Source organism: Camelus ferus, chromosome 4 (genome assembly GCF_009834535.1).
Source record: "Camelus ferus isolate YT-003-E chromosome 4, BCGSAC_Cfer_1.0, whole genome shotgun sequence".
NCBI lineage: Eukaryota > Metazoa > Chordata > Mammalia > Artiodactyla > Camelidae > Camelus > Camelus ferus.
In genome coordinates, this window is record NC_045699.1 from 67,196,265 (window position 1) to 67,220,808 (window position 24,544).

Below are 24,544 nucleotides of genomic sequence, written 5' to 3' on the forward strand. Positions count from 1 at the left end.
CTAAATATCCCTCCATCTGTCTCCTCTCCTCCATTCGTACTGTCACAGTCCTAGTCTGGGCCACCAGCAGCCCTTGATTTACTGCCAGAACCTCCTCCCGGTGACCTTGTCTCCAGCCTCACCCCTCTAATCTGCTCTTCTCCAGTCTGGGAGACGTTCCTAAAACATATATATGTTCTGTCTCTCTCCAGCTCAAAAACGCTTCAGTGGCTCCTCAGGGACCTCACAGTGATATTCGGGCCACTTTAAATGGCAGTCAAGGCTCCTTATGAGTGGGCCCTTGGTTGTCTCTCCCCCTGACTTCTGTGCAACTGTTAGAAAGACTGAGCTGGATCTCCAGCTGCCCTGACACGAAGTGCTCTGACAGATGAAAAAAGTAAATTGTGGAAGAGTTAGTTAGGCTGTTGATGCTATTTTTATTAAAAACACAAACACGTACCAGAACAAGTTCTGTATTTTTTCCTATACCAGCAAACACATACATAATCCCATAGGAAGCAGGCTGGGGGGACCCCAAGGACTGTGCAGAGCACTGCCAGGCTGTCGCAGAGGAGGGCTCTGGATTCAGGGGCACCTTAACGTAGCTGGACAGTTGGAATTGTTTCTTTAGAAAATGTATTTGTTTTCTGAAGGGTTAAAATAAAAAAAAGAAAACTTAAATCTTCCTGCCTGGGGCCCAAGCCCTGCCAGTGGCCACTGCCCCTGACACGTATCTCATCTGTGGCAAGGCTTTGCCTCAGGAACAGGACAGGGGCTGTGGATCCAAGTGCTCAGTTGAGACCATGCCCGCCTCCCGGAGCTGTGGGGCCGTTCTTAGTTGCAGTACCCCTGCCTTGGGCCCGGAGTTCTGCTTTTCATTCTGCGCCTGCAAAGCCCCTCTGGTTGGTTTCGTGCTCACGAAGGAGTGTCTGTGCATCCACTGTGGATAGCAGGCGTGAACATGTGGTGGTGGGGCCTCGCCCTTCAGCAACCAGAAGGTGTCACCTGACTGGATCTTATCCTTATGTTGAACAAAATGCAGCTGGTCTCTGCTCCAGGCCAGTAAGTTCTTAGAAAGTTTTTTAAAGCCTTTCTGTAGCAGAGGGAGAAGGTTCTGCTTCGTGTTTTTGGAGTCTCGTGGGCGTGGAGCGTGGGGCAGCCCCACCTGGTCCAGCCTCTGTGGGCCCCACCCCACCAGCTCTCAGAGAGCCACGCAGGGCCCCCCGAGGGGGCTGCTCCCGAATGGGGGGGGGGTTGGAGGGCTGGAGGGCCCTCAGGTTCCTCCCAGGATGCGGGGACGTGGAGGGGTGAAGGGGGCCGCAGGACGGAAGTGACAGTTACTGTCAGGTATTCTGTTTGGGGGAAGGGAGGGCAGGCAGAGAAATGAGAAGTAGGGGTGGCTTCCGAAATATCCACGTGAAACAGAACCTCAGAGAATATTCATTTGTGGTGTGAAGGCGCCTTTATCAGAAGAGTGGCATTTCTGACTAACGTGGTGAGTTAGCCTCCTGGCACCCAGGGCAGTATTCTTCACTTTGCTTTGGGGTCTCTTTCTCAGGGGGCATTCAGCACCTGGACCCCGCTGGGGCCTTGGACTGGCAGCTGAGCTTGAGCTGGGACAGCGGGGATGCAGAAGCCAGGAGGGCCGTGGTCGGGGCACCCAGGGAGGCCCTCCCGGGCAGGCCTGGCTTACACGGTGCCAGAAGCCTTCAAATCGGGAACCACAGCCTCGAGTTACATCATTTAATGTGGATGCGCTTACAATTTCATGAAAAAGCAGATAAAAAGAAGGTCTGTGTGGAAGGGCTTTTCCTCTGGTACAGTGGTGATGGTGATGATGACCATAACCGAGCAGTTAATTTGTACCTGGGGCTTTATGCTTTTAGCTCTTCTAAATTTCACAACAACCCAGGTATTATTTCCTTCCTTCTACAGTTGAGGAAAGAGAGGCACAGAGAGGTTAAACACTTGTCCTAAGTCAGAGGTGGGCTGAGCACCTGAATCCACTATCTGAAGAAGCATGGGCTGCTTGGTGAGTAAATCACAGCCGTGGCCACCGTGTGCCGAGTGCCTGCCGCAGGCAGCTGGGCTCGGCCCCTTCTCGGAGCCGTTTCTTCCCTGGGCAGTGCTGCCCAGCGGGCGTGGTTGTCCTCCTGGACAGGGGACAGTGTGACTCGGCGGCTAGGTGGTGACTTGCCCCCGCCCCACGGTGCCCACGCACGTCAGACTCCGCGTCCCCCCTCCTCCCAGGGAGCGGCCCCTTGTGCGTGGGACTCAGAGGCTCTGCCGAGGCTGATCCATCCCTCCTTTTGGCTTATGAATGACGTGGCAAAACAAATTACTTTGGGGATCTAGAAGGAAGTTTTTGGCCCTGTGTAAACTCAGTTGGAATGTCACCTAGCAGACAGCTCTGGGGGCATCTACAAATATCTTCCAAGGAACATCCCCAAAGTGAAGTCACCAAGAAGGCAGAACGGGCTTGGTGTTTTGGTTTGCAAATGAGTTTTGAGAAATGGCCTTGAGATCTTGGGTTGTTGGCATTTTTCCCATCACAAATTGCAAAGGACTTTTGAAACGCCGCAGGAAAGGGGAGAAGAAAGGGCCGGTCGCTGATTATTTACAGCTGGGAGCCCCAAGCAGGTACACGGAATTAAAGGCCTCCCACCATTCCAACTGCATTTAATTTGATTCTGAAAATGACTACCTGCCAGTAAGCCACGTGGTGCACCCTCATCTCTGCAAGGACTCTGAGGAACTGTGACCGAGTTCACTTAACACCGCTTGGCAACTGTAAGCAGAAAACAATTGAGATGCTGGTAATGGAGTCTTTTTTTTTTTTTAATTTTACGTTTTTTGCCACATGACTTTATGACTCTCTTTCTCAGGAGTGTTGATTGGAGTATTTCCTTGTTGCAATGTCAGTGAGGGGAGGGGTGGGCAGCCCTGAGCAAATATGGGATTCCTAGGCGACAGGGTGGTCCTGGGCTGGGAGCTCTTGGGAACGGGTCAGTGAGGGGTTGGTGTTCAGTCTGCAGAAGTCCGAGGGTGTGCATTTGGAGGAGGGAAACAGAGAAAGGCTCTGAGGGATTGCCTTGACAAGAAAAATTATGGTTCCCATTTGAAGGGAAAATGCCGCAGCCAGGACCCTATCCCGTAGCAAGACGAAGTTCCTGCAGGTTCATGCAGAGCTGTCTGTGCAAACAGGAGTCCAATTTTATGTCCAAACAAATTTGGCATGCAAATTGGACTTCTTCCCCAAGGAAAGCAAAGGCAGGTATTCCGGTCAGTTAGATGGAGAAGAACCACTCCCCTCTCCTTCTTTAGAATAGGGGGTGGTATTAATACAGCAGCAGATTAGAGCTTTATTTGTTTAAACCTTGCAGATTCTGTAAGCATTCACAGTCCCCTTGACTCACAGTGCCTGATTGTAAAAAGAACAGTTGAATGAGCTCATTGTTTCCTGGTTTCTTCCTTTAATGTATTTTACAAACACGCTGGTGACAGGCCTGACACCCTGATTTCTATGTACTCTCACTTCAGTGTGGGATTACAGCATTAATAACAGAGTTCCATGCATCATGCCATTTTTAAGCATGATCGTTATGATAAAGGGCATATACTTAATTACAGGCCTGCTTAATTACAGCTCTGTTGAAGCTCGTTTGTTTAGGAGAATGCTAATTGCGCTACGGAGCCCGCGGCACCTCCTCGCTTTCATCTGCCTGGTGCCGCTAGGTGCCGAGGATCAGCGTTTTGTTAAAACTGCCACCAAAGATAAAATTGGAAAAAAAAAAAAAAAGGAAGAAGAAGAAAGCACTGTCCTGGTCCTGAAAGGAGGCCTGCCTGGCACGTGGCTTTGTGCCGGAGCTGCCGTGTCATCCCCGCTTTCCAGGCAGGGCCACCAAGGCTCAGAGGTGAGCCGGGCGCTCGGCCACCCCCCAGCTGCCCATCCAGGGGACCCACCACGCCCGCTGCAGCGCCACCGCCAGCTGGGCTCTGGGCTCGAATCTTGGTCCCATCCAGCCACCTAACTCCTCCCAGCCTGGGTTTCCTTACCTGTAACTTGCTAGTCATCATTTTGAGGGTTATTTGACACGTGTTCACTATCTAGTGTGTGGTAAATGTGATCTCCTTTCCTTTTCTCTCTTTCTAGCCTGGGGCTGGGCTAGGGGAGAAGTTCTGTGACCCCAGGTTTAGAGGAGCCGAGGGGCCTGGAGAAGGGACTGCTCTGGGCCCCAGGAATGCCGCCTTTGGCACCAGTGAGGAAAGGACAGGTGTGTCCTGCTTCTTCAGGGTTGTGGCCATGGATTGGTCAGGCCGTGTCAGTGCGAGGACCCCGTACAAACCCCAGGCTGACTGGGAGGGCAGGATGGGGGATGAACATGTACCCCCCCAAACAGTGGGTCTGCGAGAGCTGGGACCTGTCGCTCATGGCTCTGCCTCCAGCTCCTCCACCGTGTGTCACTCTGAGTAGGACTCGGCACTAGGCTGAATGCTCAAACGAGGATCACTGGCTCTCAGCGCTGGGAAGAGTAGTAAGGACAAAACACTGGCCTCAGCTGGGGAAAAGGAAAGAAGGAAACTGAGTTCCCCCACGAGAAGCCCGGATGGAGATGATTTACGAACATCTTTGGGAACATGTGAAAAATGTGTGCTGTTGATTTTAAGAAATATGTTTGGCAAACCTCTAGATATCTTAAAATATGGAAAGGCCGCCCAGATAAGGAGAACAGAAATGGATGTGATGGAATTAGAAGGGAGTTTAGCGGTCCCACAGATCAGCCTCCTACCCAGAGCACCAAATCCCTCCCCAAGTCCTTGGCCAGCAGCCGTCCACCTGGACCTCAGTCAGCCAGCTCCACTCGTCCTCCCTTGCGTCTTCCCCAGAGGAGGGCAGGCCACTCTCTGCACCGTGCCCCGTCTCTCTAGCCCCTCTTCCCGAGAAAGCTCTGAGAACACGTGCAGATATTTGGTTATGTTCACCTTCAAGACCGGAGCCCCATCTCACCCCGTTTCCTGGGTGCTGGGCTCAGATGCAGGTGAGGGGACGACGAACAAAGTATAGGAATCAGGCCTTCCTGGAGCAGCAGGCTGGCGGCTTCCTCTCTTTCCTCCTGGGGGCCAGCTCCCAGTCCCTCACCACCTGGTGGGCTGCGCAGGGCCACCCTCTGAACTCCACACTGGAGCCCGGAGCAGACCAAGGCGCTGCCCCTCCCCCGCACCCGTGGCGCCCCCCCCTTCTAAACAGTCGGATCACGCTGTTGATTTATTCAACAACAGACTAGTCGCTTCTGCTGTTGTTCCAGCATGACCATCTCTTTCATCCCATCTAATACAGTTGATGTTTTGGACCTAAAGTACAGGACTTAACAATGACCTTTTAGTAAATCCCATCTGTTAAATTTAGCCCATGATCCTTACTTTTTGAGATCTTTATTGGGTTTCTCTCTGTTATCCAGTTTATAGACTGTTCTCATCAGCCACAGACTGGATAAGCCTACTCTGCGTGTCTTCGTTGAAGTAGTTGATAATGCCCTGGGCACCCTCCAGAGGGGTCGCTGGAGGTCAGTGTCAGTCTGTTAAATCAGCTTCTTGAACGTCTAGTCCCACCAGTTACAGCCTCTCCTCCCCTTGGCATTGACCAGACCCATTTGCCCGTCTTGTCCACATGGGTAACATGAGAAAATGTTAAGTGCTCTGCTAAAATCCACATTCTTTCAGCCTACTGTAATCTTGGCTATACTAGATTTTTTAAATAAATGAAATTTGGTTGGCAGATCATCTATTTAGCAAACTGTCACTGTCTCCTAGGGACCCTTTTCAGGGACTCCAGGGAGGGTGAGAGCGAGCTGTTCCTCTTGAGCCAGTTCCCATGTGGGAGCTGCAGCCTACAGGACCTGTGGCCTCACTTTCTTTTCCCCCAAGATTGTTAAAACCTGTTTTCTAGAAGAATACAAGAAGCATCTGGCTGTGCCCATCTTTCTATCATGAACTCTAAGATAAAGTGATTTATCCTCAGCTCCCATCTCTCTGCCTTCAACCAGGCAGCTTCCCCTAGAGGTCAGATAAGGTCCAAGAGTTCTGCACACCGTCTCTGCCACTGAACCCTGTCAGTGGGCATCAGCCCCACCATCCTGAAGGCCACCCTCACTGTTGCCTCTTGCTTCTCAGAAAGTCTTGGGAATGCATCTTCCCTTTCTTCTCTCCAGATGTCTCCCAGGCCAGACCTCATCACAGGGGATGCTGACCCCCACCCCAGGCACCGCTGTGCTGGGACAGGAACACAGAGGTGACTCACACATGGATGGCCAGAGGCCCACGGCCCGGGGAAGAAGCATGGCCCTGGCCAGGTGCCCAGGGAGGCGGGCAGGACCTCGGGAAAAGCTTCCTGCATGGGGGCACTCTGAGCAGACCCCAGAGAGGTGGCCGGGTATAGACATAGAGTGAAGGGGAGGGGAATCGTGTGCAGAGGGTCAGAGAGGACCCCATCTCTTCCCTTTGGGGTGCAAGCATGACTACCAGCCTCACACTGGGCAGGAGTCGCCTCCCTCCCTCGCTTCCACCCAGTGCTTCCCGGGATAATCAGGCCTCTGCAAGTCACATCACCACCTTTTCAGAACACATGTTCCCTGAACACACGTTGACATTTAGATGGAAACAACTGTCACCAGTGAGAAGAGAGACCTTCATCATATCTTACTAGAAACCCTCGAACACGAGAAGTTCTTTAAACACCAAAGGCAGAAAGCCTGGTGGGTGGGCGATTAGAGTTCACAGCTCAGTGATGTGGGCTGTAGATGTGTTTGCTGAAGATGGCTCCCCGGGCGTGTGGTCGGCCCGCTTCCTGCTTCCCAAGTGCAGGTGGGGAGCTCTGTCCCGGACCCCGCCGTCTGTCTCCTGGGCAGAGAAGGCGGGAGGGAGATGTGTGTGTGCAGAGCAGAGGGAGGCATGGCCATGGCAGGTGACGACAGGGCACTCTGCGGATTTGAAGGGGGAGGTGGAGGAGGCCGTGGCTTCCAGCTCCTGACTTGGGGTGGCCCAGAGTGGGCGGCACCTTAGCGGTGAGTGGAAGCCCAGGGAAAGAGCAGATTTGAGAAGACGGGGGTCTGACTCGTGTGGGGCTGTTCACACATGCACCCACGTCCCGGCTTGTAGGTCTGACCAGATGGAGCTTGTAGAAGGGCCACCTGGACACTTGGGGAGGGCGGTCAAAACCAGGAAAGACCCTGCTTTGGAGGAAGCGGGTTCGTTCTTGGAAATTGCATTTACACCTCACGGAAGGGCCAGAGACTGCACGGCCTGCCAGCTGTGTGACCTCAGCCGTGCCAGCCTCTCCCCCCAACCTCTGACCCCGACCTGTGAATGGCTGGAGCTGTGTGAGTGCTGTGTGCACGCCTGCCTCTGTGGATGCGGGGTCAGAGGTCAGGGTGCCACGTGGGGTGAGCCTTGACTCCCAGCCACGTTGGGTGGACGGGGGCAGGTTGGCCTCTTCGTGGGTCCTGGGAAGCCTGGCCCTGCCCTCTCTAAAAGGCCTCGTGGCCTTTCCAGGCCCAGGCATGGACGGGTGGGTTTTCCCAGGTGTAGATGCGCGCCAGGCGCGTGTAGGTGCTCAGATTTCATTTGTGCACGTGCATGTGTGACGTACTGTGTACAGTGACTGTGGCTCCCCCCACTTTCTGGGGAGGTGTCACACTGTCCCCAGTGCTTAGCCAGTCCTCTTCCGGGCAGTGAGGGCAGGTGGCAGAGGCTCCTGTTTGGGAAGGTCTGTGACCACAGACGCTTCCATCCAAGCCCAGGGGCCCCTCCTTAGACAGCAGCCTCCCCAAGAAAGGAGGAGGTTTCCAGTGCAGTTTCTTTTTCTTCAAACCTACCAGAGAAGATTTCATTTTTTTCTTCCCAGAAATTAGGAACATAGCTTAAAATGACACATTTGGCTCATCTTGCTGATCAGAGAGGATTTGTCCCAGATTCCTTTTCTTTCTTTTATTTCCTTTTCTTCTTTCTGCTTCTGCGACTCTTATGCCTTAGGACTGAAAAAAATTGCCCACCCCTTGTGTAGCAGAGAAGTCCCCCCATTAGGTGTCGTGGAGCAGAGGTCATTGCCCGGGGAACCCCTCACCCAGAAAACCATCCCCCTCAGCATGAGGCCCCCACACCACACGAGTGACAGGGACTGGAGAGGCCGGGCCCCAGGAGAAGCCTCGCCCGTCCCCACAGCCGGCTCTGCTGCCCAGCCTTCACGCTGCACATGCCCGCAGCGCGCCCTGTCCACGTGTCCCGTTCCTCCACGTCCCAGGGTTTCCATGCTGTAAAGTGCCCTCATCCCAGGGGAGGGTGCCCTTGAGGAGGCAGCTCCAGCTTGTGATCTGAAGGCGATGACCTGGCCTGTGCGGGGCTGTGAAAAAGGAACCGAACCACTGACCCCCTCACTTCTGTGGTTTCCTTTGTTGGAGACCCATTCCCGCCACTTCTGTGTCCTGTTAAAACCTAGCAGAGCGGTGAGCCTCAGCTCAGCCCGTGAGACCGGGGCTAAGAGACCCAGAGGCCCCCTGCTGAGCACCCCGTGCTGCGTTACGCAGGCCGCACTGTCCTCCTTTTAAATATAACTTAAGTAGTGCACCCAGAGCCAAGGCCAGGGTTCAAACCCGGTCTGTCTGACTCCAGAACCACTCTTTCCTCCAACCTAGACCTTTCCCCTGAGCCTGACAGCCTGGGCTGTGATTCCAGTCTCCGCTGAGAGAGTATCTCACAAACATGCTCACTGCCCACCTCCTCACCGCGTCCCCTCAGTGGCTCCCACACTTACCCATCAGACCCTGGGTGGGCTCTGGACCAGTCCTGCCCTCACAGCTCTTGTTTGCCCTGCTGTGGGGTGTCTGCCTCCCTCAGCAGGTGTGTGTCCTGGGAGCAGAAATGGCACCTGTGCACACGTGGCCCGGGGCGCCACTCACCTGTGCACTCGTCGGCCAGCTGCAGCCCCCGACTGGCTTGTGTCAAGACCAGTATCTGTGTCAGTATCTCAAGTTACTGAACATCAGTGGTGTCTGCAATGCCATTTCCTCTTTTTTTCTTCTTTTGCAGCAATGGATGGTGTGCCTTTTATGATTTCAGAGAAGTTTTCCTGTGTTCCAGAAAGTGTAAGTTTTATGCATGCTCACCCCCTCTTCTGCTGCCTCCAGCCTGAGCTCTCTGCTCCACACATGGGGTGTCTCGGCAGCCCCTACACCCCTTCCCCTGCCCCCGCCCCTGTTGGAATCATTGCTGCCCTCACGTTCTCCCTTTGGAGGAAGCTCAGGCCTGCAGCCAACAACAGGGCTGCCTGAGAGCTAGAAGTGGGCTGTGCTCCTCCCTGGGCCCCTTCAGCTAATGCTGCACATAGTTGGTGCTTGAGAAGTAAAAGAAAAGAAGGGAAGACACACACAGCCACAGCCAAGCCTATTCATTTCAGATGTGATGGTAAATGACACTAAACTTCACTGGCTGTAAATGTTCTTGGTTTCCAAGTTCAGCTTATTAATTTTTGTTCTTATTTATTTAACGATGATGAAGTCCAGCAGAAAGAAAGCTGCCTCACTTTCCCTTGTCGTCACTGCATCCCACAGTGACCACATTCTCTGCAGGCATCCGAATGGCAGGGCCAGCAGCCGTGGGTCTCCGGCCCCTGCAGGCCAGCACAGACCTCTGGTACACATGAGTGAACCGAGGCCACACTGGGTCCCTGAGCCATCTTTAGTGACAGGGACAGAGTGAGCTAGCGGGGCCTGAAGGCCAGAACCCAAATCGTGAGAGGCACCCACCGCACAGCTTTGCGGGCCCAGCCAGGCACTCCTGTGCCCTCTCTCAGGTGGTGCCTGCCCCCCTGGATGGCAGTGGCCTTCCCTCCACTCTGCAGGCCTGGTTCGTGTCGGCTCAGTAGACTTGTTTCTGGGTTTTTAAAAATCCTTTCTGCAGAAGTTTGCTTTGAGTAGCTAATAAATATGAAGGCCTGGTTTGGGCACCAGCTAGAGAAGCCTTCAGTGTTTTTCTTGGATCCAGCTTAAAACCACCCAGCTTGCGATTTGACCTGCACTGGAGTTTCCATTTTCATGAAATATAATAGGCCTCCTCTGAACCCTTCTGGTAGGCAGCTTAATCTTGAAAAACGCTCGTGACGTGACATGCAGAGCGTGAGTAACTTCAGCCGACTCCACTTGGCCGCGTTGTCATGGAGACGCTGGCGCCTCTCCCGCCCGCTCCCTTGGAAGGGCCGTTCTGTCCTGCACACCAGCTCCAATTGGGAAAGTTTAGTGGGGCAGTTAGAGCCTAATGATACAACAGCTGGACCTCTGCTGGATCCCGGGCAGCGCAGGCAGGCGGCCCCGGGCTCGCGCCACTCGGGCTGGCGGCGGGAGAATGCCAAACTGTTTTGTGGCTACCGGCAGAGCAGCCCCAGGAGCTGAGTGCCTGATTTGGTGGCCCTGTCCCAAGATCGCCCTCGCAAACGTTCTGCTGCCAGGCTCTCCAACACAGCAAGTGCTCAGGCGGGCGGACCCGGGCCAAGCCCAGTGCCAAGCGCTTCTCTTGTTTAATCTCCCAGCAGCCCGGCCAGGAGGGCCTGCCCGCCCGTGCTGCTTTGTAACCAGAGAGGAAATGATGAAGTGATTAACCTACCACTGCATCACTGGGAGGCGCTGAGTCGGGTTCGAATCCGGGTCCTTGGTCTCGGAGCCGACCTTGTCCACCCTTCCTCACAGGAAACCCCCACCCAGCCCGGCTCAGGCTCCAGCTCGGCCCCTGCCTCTGGGCTGTGGTTCAGAACCCTGAAGGCCCCAGGGTTTTGTTGGAGACTCTCAGGTTTCACCTGTCCACCAGCTGCTGCCAGCTACTGGCCTGGGCTGCAGGAGGCGGGGCCGCTGCCCTGTGGAAGCACAGACCTTCGATGTCCCAGAGGGGGGATGGACCAGGGGCCTCGCAGACAGGGCTCCCTCTGCCGCTCTGCGTGCGTTTCAGCCCAGGCATCTCTGGGCCTCCAGCTGACTCTTGTTGCCATGTGTCTTTGATTTTTAGTGCTGTCTGTTGAAAAGCCAGCATTTTCCAAAAAAAAGGGCCCCATGTCTATGAAGTTATAGAAACACCCATTAACACGCGGTGTTATCGTTTTCTACCCATTGATTTCTCCAACATAACTGATGGACAGTTACTTCATTCACCTGTATTTTCAAAGACCTGGAGTTCCCTCCAGTTCCTTCCCTGGATGCCAAGGAATCCCAGACCCCCGAGAGATCAGCTGCCACCCCCCTGGGGTTCCTTAGACCCCGTCCACCACAGAGACGTGGCAGGCAGGGCGGGGTGGTGAGGCCTCGGGCACCTCCATTCCCACTGCTGCAGAAAGAGCAACCCGGCTTTTTACATGGGCGGGGAGAGAAGAGAGGCAGGAGTTATTGGTGACAGTCACTGTGACCCTCCTGGGTCCGGTAGACACATGACTAAGCAGGGTCCCCAGCAGAAGGGGCCCTAGTGACGGCCAGGTTTCTCGGTCTGCTCCTATTACTGCCCTCGCTAATCACTGCGAAGTCACCCCGATGGTTTCCGTGGAAAGGGGGTGGGGAAAGCGCTCGAACACATGGTGGGTTTGAAGTGTCACAACTGTTATGAATAAAAGCAGATGTGAAGCAGCGTTTTCCAGCCATTTAAAAGGATGACTCTATCTGTATTTTCAGATGCAGCCCTTTGATCTCTTGGGAATCACCATCAAATCTCTGGCAGAAATTGAAAAAGAGGTAAGCAAGCTGCCCAGACGGGGACAGGTGGGGCCTGGGCCCGCGCTCACTGTTAGGGGTCTGTCCCGGGAACAGGGTGACCCTTGGAGAAAGACACTTTCATTGCTCTCAAGTGTATTTCTTAGAAACAAAAACTCACTTTTAATGTGCTTATTACTTCAAGTAATAAGTCAGAAGGTTTTACGTGATGGACAGAACAATCAATTTTGCTTCATTTTTTTTTTAAATATCTCGGCTTAAAGAAGGTGGAGGTTGGGGGCTGGGTGTGGGGTTGGCTGTCCCCCTTTCTGTTTTATGATTTGCCACCAGTAAGGGTTTGGGGAAATGTCCAAGCCTCTTTGTGATTTAGAGGAAGGATCGCAATACATTCCATTGTGCTTGGTAAGCCAAACCCCACTTGGCAGCCTGGTTTGAAAGAGTCTGGATGTTTTCCTAATAAAAAAGAAAGAAATCCAGGACCGGAGTCCATGTGACAACTCTGAAGACAGAGAGCTGAGATAATGGAATCAAACTGGAGGTCAGCTCCGCCGGTGTTCTCCCCGCTTTCATAAGACAGCGCGAGAGTGTGTGTCGTCTCTTATGTATAGACGGTTGTTAAGCAGTCACATGCTTGCAGCCAGCTCTCCTCTGAGAGGAACATTTGTCTCCAAGATGGAAATGGTAGAACCATTTCAATATTCTCAGTTCCTCTGGGTTTTCTCTTGTATACCCAGCTAGCAGAAGCAGGTTGCATTATTGAAAGATGGCTGAAATCAAGGAAAATTGAATCAATGTAATACAACGAATTTCTAAACCTGTCACACCAAAAACAAGACAAGAAAGTCCCCCTTTGTCTTTGAGTTTTGGTAAATCACAAAAACCAACCTGATTGTCATCTGCAGATTTTGAGGGTAGACTTAGGAAGAAGAAAGGCAGGCCACCACCCCGTCAGAAAACACCCGTCCGAGAGGTTCCGTGTCTGCTCTGCCCAGAAGCCGCGTGGCCAGGGGTGGCTCCCGGCTGCTTGGGGTCCCGCACAGGGTGGCTCTGGCGAGTGTGTGCGGAAGGCCTTTGCGGGGGCTGCTCTCCCTGCAGGCTGTGGAGTAGGGGCATGGCCTGTGACTCTGCAGGACGGACAAGGTCACACACGCCTGACAGGGTGGGGGTTGGGGTCACACCCCCTCTCTGCCTAAAGCCAGGATGACAGTCAAACCTGTCGCGTGAATACTAAATGGACAGATACAGAAAGCGCGCAGACAGCAGATGCCCGTCACTGCAGGCTGGTGGTGGAGACGGGGCAGCCATGAGGGGACGTCGCCCCTTCTCTCCCCTCCCGTCCTCCAGGCTGTGACAGGAGCCTCATTTATTTAAGCACCTGCTTGGTGCTTAGCTCTTGGGCTGGGCTTTACCTCCACCATCACCGATACTCACCCCAGGCTGACCAGGTGGCATCATTCCTCCCCACTTCATGGGGCAGAAGTTGAGACTCTGAGAGGTGAAATCATTTGCCCCACATTGAGACCTAGCGTGTCATTCCCCAAATCTCTCCTTTATGCCACACAGCCTGTGAATCCCTGTCCCTCCAAGGGGCTGGTGGGGACAGTGGGACCTGGGAGGCCCCTCAACCTGTGTTCTGACCCCGGCCTGGCCTGCAAGTTACCAGGATGGGGTGGAATAGGAGCGAGCCCCGGTGTGGAGCCAGTGCATGTGGTGAAACCACCATAAAGTCTCAATTCTCGTCCCCATTAAAGGGCCAAAAATGTGCGTGGTTAGACTGCGTTGTCTTGATGTCTGGCACCTGGAGCCGAGCCCGCCTGCCGGGGGCAGAATCTTCAGCTCATCCACTTAACCTCTCTGAGCCTCGGCGTCCTCTTCTGTAAAATCAAGACAGTGGTAAAAACGCCCCGTAGCATTTATGAGTTTGACTGAGACAGTCATGGAAATGGCTTAACAGCACCTGCCAGGGCTACTGCGCGGGTAGTGATCAGCGGCTGCTGTCATGGTCATGGTCGTTGTTGCCACCATCCCCTGGTCCACAGGAAGCGAGGAAGTTGGTGTAAATCCGTCCCAGTTCAGCCTGGCTCGCCGCCCCCTTGCTGGTGGCAGAGTGACGGCAGCTCAGTGAGCCAAGCCTAGCTTGCTTCTTTGTTTCCAGTGATGGGTTAAAACCCACATCTGTGTTCTCTGTTGAAGGAAACTAAAGTGGAGTTAAAGAAAACGTAGGGAAACGGGGAGAGGTTAGAAATGCTGAACAGGGCGTGAAGCCGTTACAGGTGTCACTGCCGTCAGTGATGCCACGGACTTTTCCACTTAATCTGAGGATTTAAAAGTTGTCACACCAGCCACCTGTGTGCATTTGATGGCGACTAGAATGTTGGCATCCACACACTTTGGTGAACAGGCTCTTCAACAAGGTCAGGGAATTTTCTCGTAAATAAACCGGAACTTGCTCCTTTTCGCTGCTGAACTCAGCGTTGCTCCTGAAGTTGGAGACCGAGGAGAAGCTGTGCCCAGGCCCTGGGCTCCGCGTTGGGTTCTGTGGGTTGGCCCTGAGCCCCTGGGGGTCTCCTTGATCAGGATGACTTTGCTCTTTTCCATTGTCAACCAGTCTGGCTGGCTGCCCTCGGGGATGGGGCTGGGGGCGCGTGCTTGAGGAGGGGCCTGGGGGCAGGGGAGCTCCACGGGGGGGGGGGTCACTGTACTCATGTTCACACTATCAGCCAAGCACCCTCCCCCGAGAAGGCAGGAGACTGACTGCCTTTGGGTTCAGGGAGACCATGACCTGCACCGTCCCCGAATGTCACCTGGGATTTCCGACCAGCATCTGTGGGGGCTGCTTTGTGTGGGGCGGTGCTCCCCTCTGTGACCCCTCTGCACCCCACGGGGGAGGTGGTGTCACAGAAGTTTACAGCAGAAACCTGGGCTCAGGTGGTCCCTGGAGACGGCACACTGCCCGCCCATCCAGCCCTGGCATGGGTTTCTCTCCTGCCAGCTTTAACTTCACCCACCCTGCTCTGCCTGGGGGATGCGTCTGAAATAAGTCTGCGCCCCGTCACCATTTGGCCTCAGGGACAGGTTACTCCATGAACGAGCCCCTCCCCCAGTCAGCCTTGAGCTTGGTGACTAGGGACCAGAGCGAACGCCAGCATCCAACCCAGGATCACCAACCCCGGCTGCCCCCCACCACAGCAGGACCCGCCACGGACCCCAGCCTGCCCAAGAGTTGCCTGGCACTGAGTAACAGTTGCAGAGAAAGGAGGTATCACCCCAGGTGGGTGGCAGTGCACCTCCAGCCTCCCCGGACTCTGATGGGCTCCAGGTGCAGTGTGACGCTCGGCCCCGCCAGCAGGAAGGTGGGACAAGGCTTGCCGGCAGTGTGGACAAGAGCCGCCTGCCATGTGGGTGCGTAGATTCCAGGTGTCTGTGTGGACAGTGGAGGCAACGTGGTATAGTGGAGGGGACACAGCTTTTGAGTCCCACCCCCTGTGGTAGCATGCCAAATCTGCGACCTAGGCTGGGCCCTGGGGCAAGGCCCCCAGCCTCAGGTTGGGGTGCAGGCCCACGGCTGCCACCTTGGTCAGGGCACTGGTCCAGCCTCTGCCGCTGGCGTATTCATGGAGAGACCCAGCAGTTGTGTGTGCAGCACCGGGTTAAGTTTCATGACAGGCCCCCGGTCGTGATTAAAATCAAAGCCTATGCCATCCAGCAGATTTCGAGGGGAAAATTCTTCAGGTGCCCTCTGGTGGTGCGGGCTGGTTAATAAACAAACTCCCACTTTGAAGGCTGTCACTCTCCTGGCTCCGATGATCTTAGCAGCCTCTTTCCTTCCAGCCCCATCCTCCAGCAGCCACGTCCCCCTGCCATCCACTTCCCTCCGCAGCTCAGAGCAGGGGCTTTGCCGTGTAGACTACCCTGAGGCTGGAGAGTGTGTTTTTGCTCATCTCCCCTCAGTCCTGGGAGGTGACCAGCAAGCAGCCAGTGGCAGCTGTCGCAGCAAAGCGGGGGCCTTCTGGCCCTAACCGGCCCCCTTGCCCCAGGCGGCACCCCTTTGGCTCTGCGGGAGGGTGGCAGTGACCCCGGAGGGCTGCGTCCCAGCGAAGCCTTATTGTCCTCCCCGTTGCCCAGACAAAAGGTTCTCTCCATTTGAGAGTCAGGAAGAGTGTAATTTCGCAGCCGGCCCCATGATGAAGCATCTTCTCTCGGCGTGAGAAGATGGGCATATAAATATTCTCTGTCTCTGCCGCTCTTTATTTCCCTTGTAAGCAGTCGCCCCGTTTCTCCATCTGATGGATGCCCCACCACAGCCAGAGTGGGAGCTCCCTGGCTCCTCAGTTCAGGCAGCAGCTTCTAAAATAACTCCCGAGTCGTGGTTACTTTTCCTGGAGCCTGTTTATCCTCACTCCCTGCCCACTGCTCCACCCTCCCCTGTGACCCGTCCATCCCCGGCCTCACCTCCCTCACAGACTGCGCTGCTGTCCCCTGTCTCACGAATGGCGGCCGGGAGACGGTGGCCTCGACCGTGGGTTTCATGCTGCATGCCTAGCACTGCAAGCCTTTAGGAAATAGGAGGCAACAATTCCTGTGATTGAAGCAGCATCCAGAGTGCCTTCCAGCCCAGCACACAAAGCCGTTCCCCACCTGCAGCCGACCCACAGAAAACCACAGGGCCCACCCTTCCCTTCAGTGGGTACCACACTCAAAAACGTGGCAAGGGAAGCGTCATTAACCCACCACTCGTCCTGTGGGAGCAAACAGACTCCATTTTCACTCCATTTTAAGGCTGAAAGACAAGGGAGAGTCTAATTAGTAAAGGGACGATCTAATATTAATCACTCCCTTAAAATTGACAAGGGAGGCAGTCTGTTTAACCACTTAATTGCTACAGGTTTTTATGGGCTGCCGTTTGCAGATGTATTTAATGAAGAAGTTATAAATCTAAAGGAGCTTAAAATTTTAATTTTATACCTAAATATTTTCCTTGTTCTCATGTTTGTAGTCAATCCTCAAGAGTGCAGTCACGTGGAATGTTCTTTAAATGAACATATTTGCTAACTGGCGTGATTTCAGTTTTTAAAACATTGGTTCCAGCAATTAGGCATTTTTTTTCAGTTCCCAAATGACTAGAGAAATTCGTCTTGATTATAATTGCTCTTAGCCACGCATATCTAATTTGTGTCTTTTTAAGTGTTAATTAGTAAACAGTTTGAGCTGACATCTTTATGTGTTTGTGTGCTGAAAAATGGGGCTTATTGCTTATTTAGCTTGGGGCCGATTCCACTAGCATTTACGTCACGACACTGAGGTAAAATTAATGGAAGGTAATTGGCATCTCAAGGTAAAAAGAATTTTTGAATCCAGCCTGTGGACATCCACTTCGCATGGGCTTCTGCAGGCCCTTCCAATATTTGAGATTAGAGTGAACTTGGGACCTGCACACGTGGGAAGAAAGTGAGGCGGAAGATTTTTGTATCAGTAATGAAATGGCAGAGTCCCAATTTTATCAAAGCAAAACGTTCATATCCCAGCACAATTGTTCATTCTTTCTACTTTTGGGAAGCTTTCATTGTGCTTATTAACAGTAAAGAATTTTGTAGAGGGAGATACTGCCAAATCTGTGGTCCCTTTGCACCATCTAGTGGTCAGATAGTAAACTGCAGCAGGAAATAAGGCATCTTGTCTCTACCTGTGAGAGTTAACATTTTCATGACCCAGCATCTTTTTTACTTTCTTTTCCCGTCAGGAAGCTGATACGTTTTGGGAAAGAAATTCGCCTACTTCGTTTATTAAATAAAATTTAGTTAAGTAAATAGAAGTTAACCTGTTCTGCCCCTTTTTTATATTGTCCAAAGACACAGAGCTGCCACCAAATTCTTACAGAGCTATCACACTGAGTTAATTCCAGCCCAAAACAAAGAAATCTAATGAGTTAGCCTATTAGACAGCCGTTCCAGAGGCATAAAAGAAGTGTTAGGCTTCTTTTGAAATGTGGGAACTAGCTCGGGGACCTCCACTTCACGGACCCTTCCGGAGTCTGACCCCAGCTCGGGAGCCACTGATACCACAGGCGAGATGAGTTCTCTCCCCATAAATTGTGGCAGACATCGTGGGCCGTTTATCATCTGAAGCAGCTACCCTGCTGATCAGAATCAATTTTTTTAATATTTAGTGTTTTCCTTCTGAGTTCAAAGGCTGTACATGTTTATTAAAAAGCAGACATTACAGAAACATGTAAGAGGTGAGAGTCCCCCATGGTCCACTTGTGGGAGATGCACCCACGTGTTCAAACATCACAAGGGTTCAGCACTGGACATAATATTCCGTATCCTGCTGTCGCACGGACCAGTATATCTTGCCCAGCCTTCCATGTCATTTTGCACAGATCTACCTCATTCGTTTTAATGACTACATGTGGTTCCCTGTTATGATTATGTCATAATTTATTTAAGCAATCCACTATTGATTGACTTTTGAGTTGTTTCCAATTATTCACTATTATACTGCTGCAATATATTTCCTTGTACATGTGTCTTTGCTCTCCTGGGCCTTTTCTTTAGACGAATGCATGGTATTACCACTTTGCCTTCCAAAAAGAGCCTGCCCGTCTAAACCTCCCCGCCTCCCCACCCTATGGTGTATGAGCGATAACCTGTTTCTCACATCCCCACTATAGCTAAGCGTCACTGGTATTTAAAGGTGAACATCTTCTCAAATGTTTATTGGCCATTTGTATTTCTTTTGTGAATCTCTTCTGTTTATGCCCTTTGCCCAGTTTTTTCTATTGACTTATTTAGCTTTTTTCATTCATTTCTGATTACTTTATGTTCTTTATAAAAACCTTCTCTCTGTCATATATTCAAGAGCGTGCACACACACACACACTTCAGGCTTCTCCTCTTGTTAATGACGTGTTCTGCTATACGATTATTTTAAATTTTTCATGGGCACTTTCATCTTTGCTTTAATATGGCTTCATGTCATACTTACAAGATTGTAGAAATATTTATCCTTATTTTTTCATACCCTTTTGTATCTTAATATATGAAAATATAAACATTTCAACTACTTAATCCATCTGAAATTTATTGGAGGGTGAGATCTAGAACCAGCTTTATTTTATCCTAAAGTGTTTGCCAGTTTTCTTAACATTGTTTACTTTCTTCAATGAGTTTTACATGCTACCTTCATCACATAGTTCCATCTGTAAGTGGGTCAGTGGATGTTTTTCTTGACTCTATTCATCTCTGTCCTTTTTATATGATTGCCACACTGTTTTGAATCTGACAGCTTTACAATAAGCTTTAATATATGGTAAGGTTAGTTCTCCCCTAAACTCCCCCCAAATGTTCCCAATTGTGTTCACATGATTATTCTTCCAGTTGAACTTTAGAATCTTTTCGAGAGGAAGGGGCTTCCGGATGTTTTTGGTGACTGCGTTGAGCCTGTTGATTGATACAGGAACAGTTAGCATTTTGGGTGACAGGTCTCCACCCAGGCTTTGTGCAGTCGCTCTGCAGGGTGGGGACCCCGCAGAGCCGGGGGGGGGGTCTCTCTGGAGCCCTGCACACTGCTCTTCAGCTTATTCCCAGGTGTTTGAGGCTTCTGTGGCTGCTGTGAACAGGACCCTTCTCCCATTATATTTTCTGTCACTTATGTATCAGGAGCCTTGGCTTTTGCATTTTATTTCTGAAGCTGACTCTCCTAGGGACTCCTTTGCTCATTCTGACGGTTTCTTAGTTGCTGTGTATGTCGCCTGCAAACCCCGGCGCGGCCGCCTCCTGCTCCTCTTCCGGTGCCTCCGCCTGGCACCTCGGCCGGCACGTTTGGGTCCCTGGACCCCTGTCTGCATGGAAGTTTCTGATTGCAGTACTAACCTGTAATGCTGCATCTGGGCTTGCTATGTATAGACAGATCTTTTTTTTTCCAATCCTGTTTAAGAATTAGCCATCTATTTCTATTTTCCTAAGTTTTTTTTCAGGATTGGATAGTGGCTTTTGATAAAAGCCTTTTAATCATCCATTTAGATTTTTTTTTCTCCACGGGCATGTTAACATGGTAGATTCTGTTAATAGTGTCCCTAATTCTGCACGCCTCAGAGTCCCCTTCTCCTGCCCCGCCCCTGTTGTGGTTCTGTCTGCGGCAGGGATGTCAGCGACGTCACAGGTTGCTCTCGCAGTGGCCCCGGGCGGTCGTCTCTCAGTGGGTCAGTGAGCGCGCCGGCTGGCCGTGGAGACCAAGCACAGACGGCGTTTGCAGACAGAATCACCTGCCCGGGTTCTGTTGTCGCTTGGGTCCCTGGCTCCTGTAAAACTGCGATCAAGAGGAATATTCAGTCTTCTGCAAAGTCCATCATGAAAGGAGTTTTCTGTCCTTTTCTTATGGTTTTGGGACCTCTCACCCCCACCAAGTTTTAAAGTAATAACCCCCTCCCAAATTGAACTCAGAAGGTTGCCTGGCGTGTATTTAAAACGCGAGCATAAAGATGAGATAAAGAATGGGGGGCACCTTCCCAGAGCAGCCCCGCAGCTTATCCTCTTCCACTCAGAAGTCAATGCAGAAAGCGGCGTTCTTTTAAATATTTTCCACAAGTGACCTGGGGAGGGAAGATACAAGTATCATGTTTTAGGTGGTATTCAGGCGGGTTCTGAAACGCTGGCTCCCTGAAGGGCAAGTCCCGGGGCACAGAAATGGCGCTTAAGTCAGCAGCAGAGGTGGCGCCCAGCCACCCGGAGCCCCTGCTCGGGACACGGGCTGGACACACAGGTGCCCACGGGGCCCGCCATCCCCGCACCTAGGGAGGGCCCAGGAAAAGCAAAACTCGTTTTGTGTTTGTGTTAATCAGGCAGCAGTTTTCAGTTCCACTTCCCCCCATTTTCCTCCAAACATGAGGCCTTCTCAGTCTACACACACACACACACACACACACACACACACACACACACACACACACACACACACACACACACACACACACACACACACACACACACACACACACACACACACACACACACACACACACACACACACACACACACACACACACACACACACACACACACACACACACTGCCATGCAAGAATGAAGGTTTCGAATTGCCATAGGCCCCTAATTTTTTTTAATAGAATCTGGGAAATGTTGGCATTTTATGCCAAGTCCCTCAACTTTCAGTGTTTGTAACTAATTTTGAACACCACACAGGCCACCAATGTGTGAACCTCCAGCTGGCACATGTCTGTGCCTGGAGTTCCAAACACAGATCACAGCCAGACTCATAATTTGACCATTCATGGGGTGAATGCGGATAAGCCCTAGGATCAGCACTTTGCTTCCATGAGTTAAATACCGTGGGCTGGGGAGATCACACCATCACGTTCAGAGGGCTGTGGGACCACTGCTGCCTCCACAGAAGACGGAAACCAGGACTTCCCACCTGCCGGAGAAGTGTCCCTAAGCTAGCTGTCCTCTCTCCTTTGCTTGAGCTATGCCCGCAGCCTGATCTGTCTCTTCACTCACCTGTCCAGCCACCTGTCCATCTATCCACCCATCCCTTCACCACCACCCCCCACCCACCCATCCATCCATCCATCACTCACTCACTCATTCATTCATTCCTCTATTTTGGGCCACAGCCTCTACCAGGCTCTGAAGCTGCAGAAATGGCCGAGATCCCATCCCACCCCTGCACTGAAGGAGGAAATGGAAAGTGGTGTGGGGGCCCCGGAGGTTAGTGATTAAGCCTCCCTGGGGGAGGAAGAATGTCCCAAAGGGAATAGCATTCAGAAGGGCACGAAGGTGTGACTGTGTGTGCCACTCCCCCCCCTACCACCGACCCCCGGCTCATTTAGGACATGGTGCTTGGCAGGAAGAGGGAGGGGAGATCTGAGAAGCCAAGCGTGGGGTGGGATCTGTGCTGAAACCTCGCAGACCTCTGCCTGGAGGAGGGGCTGGGGCTCTGCCCAGGTGGGGACGTGGGAGTCATTTCCCTGCTCCCTGATGTTCTGTCGGCTCCTAGGTGGAGGTGCTCCTGAGCCGAGGGTGCCCTGCGAGTGGGGGGCTCTCCTGGCACTAAGCCCAGGGAGGCGGGCCATGTAGGATGCAAGCGGCTGTCGCCCCCCTCCAAGGAGTGGCAGGCTTAGAGCAGGGAAAGGGAGGAGGGGGTGCTGACAAGGGTGGATGAACGTGACCCGGGTGCCCCGAGTCAAAGGCGCAGGGGCTGGATCGGCACGTGGTCCTGCACTATTCAGCAGCCCTGCGGGGTGCTGTGCCCGGACAGACCAGGTTCCTGCCCTGGGGGCAGGTGGGCCACAGAAGGGCCCTCATTCAGCCCCTCATTTAGGGTGAGGCCGAGCAATGGAACTGGGTGGGGCTCGGGGCTCCAGACTCTGGGGTTGCTGCTGTTAGAGCTGATGAACCCAAAGGGAGAGCCAGAGCAGAAACGCAAAAGAGGCTTCTCTAAAGGGTTGCAGGAGGTGTGCCGACCCCACCGTGGGCTTGTTGTGGGACCTGCCTGTGTCCCGACCCCTGGTGGCCTTTGTCAGTCTGCTCACCTGTCGTGGGAAGGGCAGCAGTACCAGCCTCCTAGGGTGTGAGGATTCTGTCCCCACCCTGACTTGGGACTGGCAGCCCTGCCCCTCCTGTCATCTTATTAGTGATCACGGGGCTCATGGGTTCTCAGCAAGTGAGAAGGTGAACACGGCCTCTCCCCAGCTCTGGAGTGTTCCAGGGCCTCCTCCATGGAGAGCCACTGTTCTGCCTTGTGGACCCCGGGGCTCCCCTTTCACCCAGCTTTTTGCATGTCTCTGTGGAACCATAATTCAAGTACAAAATGAGCCCTCCTTGACAAAATGAGGAGACTCAGACCACAGAGTGTCACGTGCCTCAGGCCCGTCCCTTCCCCTGGTCCTCAGTACACAGAGCCTGCACCCGGGGGACGTGGGGCCCCTCCGTGCCCCCTCCTCGCAGTGATGCCTGCCCCTTCCCTCCCCGGAAGGTTGAGTCCAGCAGCCAGACTTCCACAGACAGATGGAAGAACATGGAGCCCTCACGTGAGGGGAGGAAGCAGGTTGCAGGGCAGGCTTGGAGTCCGGGTTCTAAAAACAATCCTTACCGCCCTTTCTGCTCCCGAGCCCTCTGGTTGATGGGTCATTATGAGACCCAGGGAGGGAAGGGTATATGCCTGCCTTTTTTCCTTTCCCTTCTATTTAGTGTTTTTTCAGGGAGTGGGGCTCTACCTGCCTAACCATTAAAATCACCTGGGTACTTTAAGAAATCCCTGATGCCTGCCCCACCCTGCCAGTTAACCCAGAACCAGCTGCACCCCACCCCTGCCCCGCCCCACCCCAGGCAGGGCCCAGGCAGCACTGGCTTTTGTTAAAACCCTTGATTCTGATGCACTCGGAGGACAGGTTTGTCCCCCTTGAGGTGCTTTCTCGCGAATTGTCTTGGGTGATTCTCACAACCCCTTTGTGAGTGGATAGGGAGCTTGTCCCCCACTTTCTGTCATGAGGCTGGGGCTGGAGTGACTTTGCCTCCCTGCTGCAGCTAGAAGCCAAGGTTGGCATCTCCCACTGCCGAGACGCTGGCCTCACCATGACAGGAGGCTCTTAGCATCCAGGAATCGTGTGCTGTGGCTTGAGAGGTCTGATGGGTCAGGGTCTCCTGCCAGGGGCGCACCATCCCGGGCCCAGGGAAGGCCGGGCAGAGCCCCTGACAGTGACATCTCTTTCCTGGAGAGGCTGCCCATCTTCTGTGCTGCTGTGATGACGGCCTGTGCCCACCAGAGGGCGCTGCGGCTTGGCGCCGCTTAGCTGGGCTCAGCCCTGCGAACCCAAGTGCTTTTTAATTGAAAATTTTTTTAATTCAAAAAGGATTTGCTGTTTGTACGCCAGTGCAGGTTTTCCTTATGCAGGAGACTAATGTCTTGAGTAAACAGATCCGGGCCCAAATCCACCTTCAAAGGTACTCGCTGTTTGCCCAAGGGAGTGAAAGGGCTTCCAGAAGCGGCCCTAGTCTCTTGGGCAAACACTTTGGGGCCAGCAATCCCAGGCAGAGGACAGCGTCTGTGGGAAGGGTTATCCACAGCCTAAGGGGGATTATGTCGGGGGACATATGTTGAAATTTCACTTGGGGAGGTAGAGAAAACAAGAGGTGGGGGAGCAGTGCTTTTCTCCAGCTGAGATAACCTAAAAAGGGAAAAATCTCAAAGGCAGGGGTGGGGGGACAGCAGTCTGTGCCCCGGGGTCCCTGGCCCTCTCCGGGGCCTGTGTACTCGGGCTGTGAGTCAGGAAAAGGCAGCATGTGTATTCCAGACTGCTCCCCGCCTCCCCCCGGCCCCAGAGTGAGAGGAACAGGGATTTAGTAGTTTATCCTTGAAGGCCTTCCTACACCCCCCGGCTTCCCAGTGACCCTGTCCCTGCCCCTGGCCTCACAACTCCCACCAGGGTCTTCCACCCTGGTCCACCACTTGCTTGCCCGGGCTTGGAAATGTCCTGTGTCCACTCATCCCCCGCCCACCCTGCCACCAGAAGGTGCCCTTTTCTGGGCCCACCCCTGGCAGCGTCCGGGTCGGAGGACTTGGACCCGGGCCCTCGGGCTGCGGACATCTGGGAGCCGCTGCCTCTGTCTCCCTGCATATGCTCTCTGTGGCCCGCAGCCCCCAATGAATCGAGGAGGCCTCACTGCCCTGGGTGCTCCCGCCACCACTGGGCGCCTGGCACGGAGCCCCACTCAGGTGGGCACAGCAGAAACACCCCAAGAGTGGAAGTGACTCAGCCCACAGCTGTCTCCCCAGCATTTGACGGCACCCCTGCAGGGGGCCTGGCCCCAG

General features: G+C 53.3%; 1 protein-coding gene across 2 annotated transcripts in view; it reads left to right on the top strand.

Moving 5' to 3' along the window:
• Positions 1-24,544, top strand: part of MVB12B (multivesicular body subunit 12B) — a 263,550-nt gene that overhangs the window by 230,188 nt on the left and 8,818 nt on the right. For both annotated transcript variants that reach the window (XM_032478454.1, XM_032478455.1), the window contains 2 exons: positions 9,061-9,116; positions 11,679-11,738. In XM_032478454.1, coding sequence (XP_032334345.1) covers positions 9,061-9,116; positions 11,679-11,738 — 116 coding nt within the window. The remainder of the gene's footprint in view (positions 1-9,060; positions 9,117-11,678; positions 11,739-24,544) is intronic.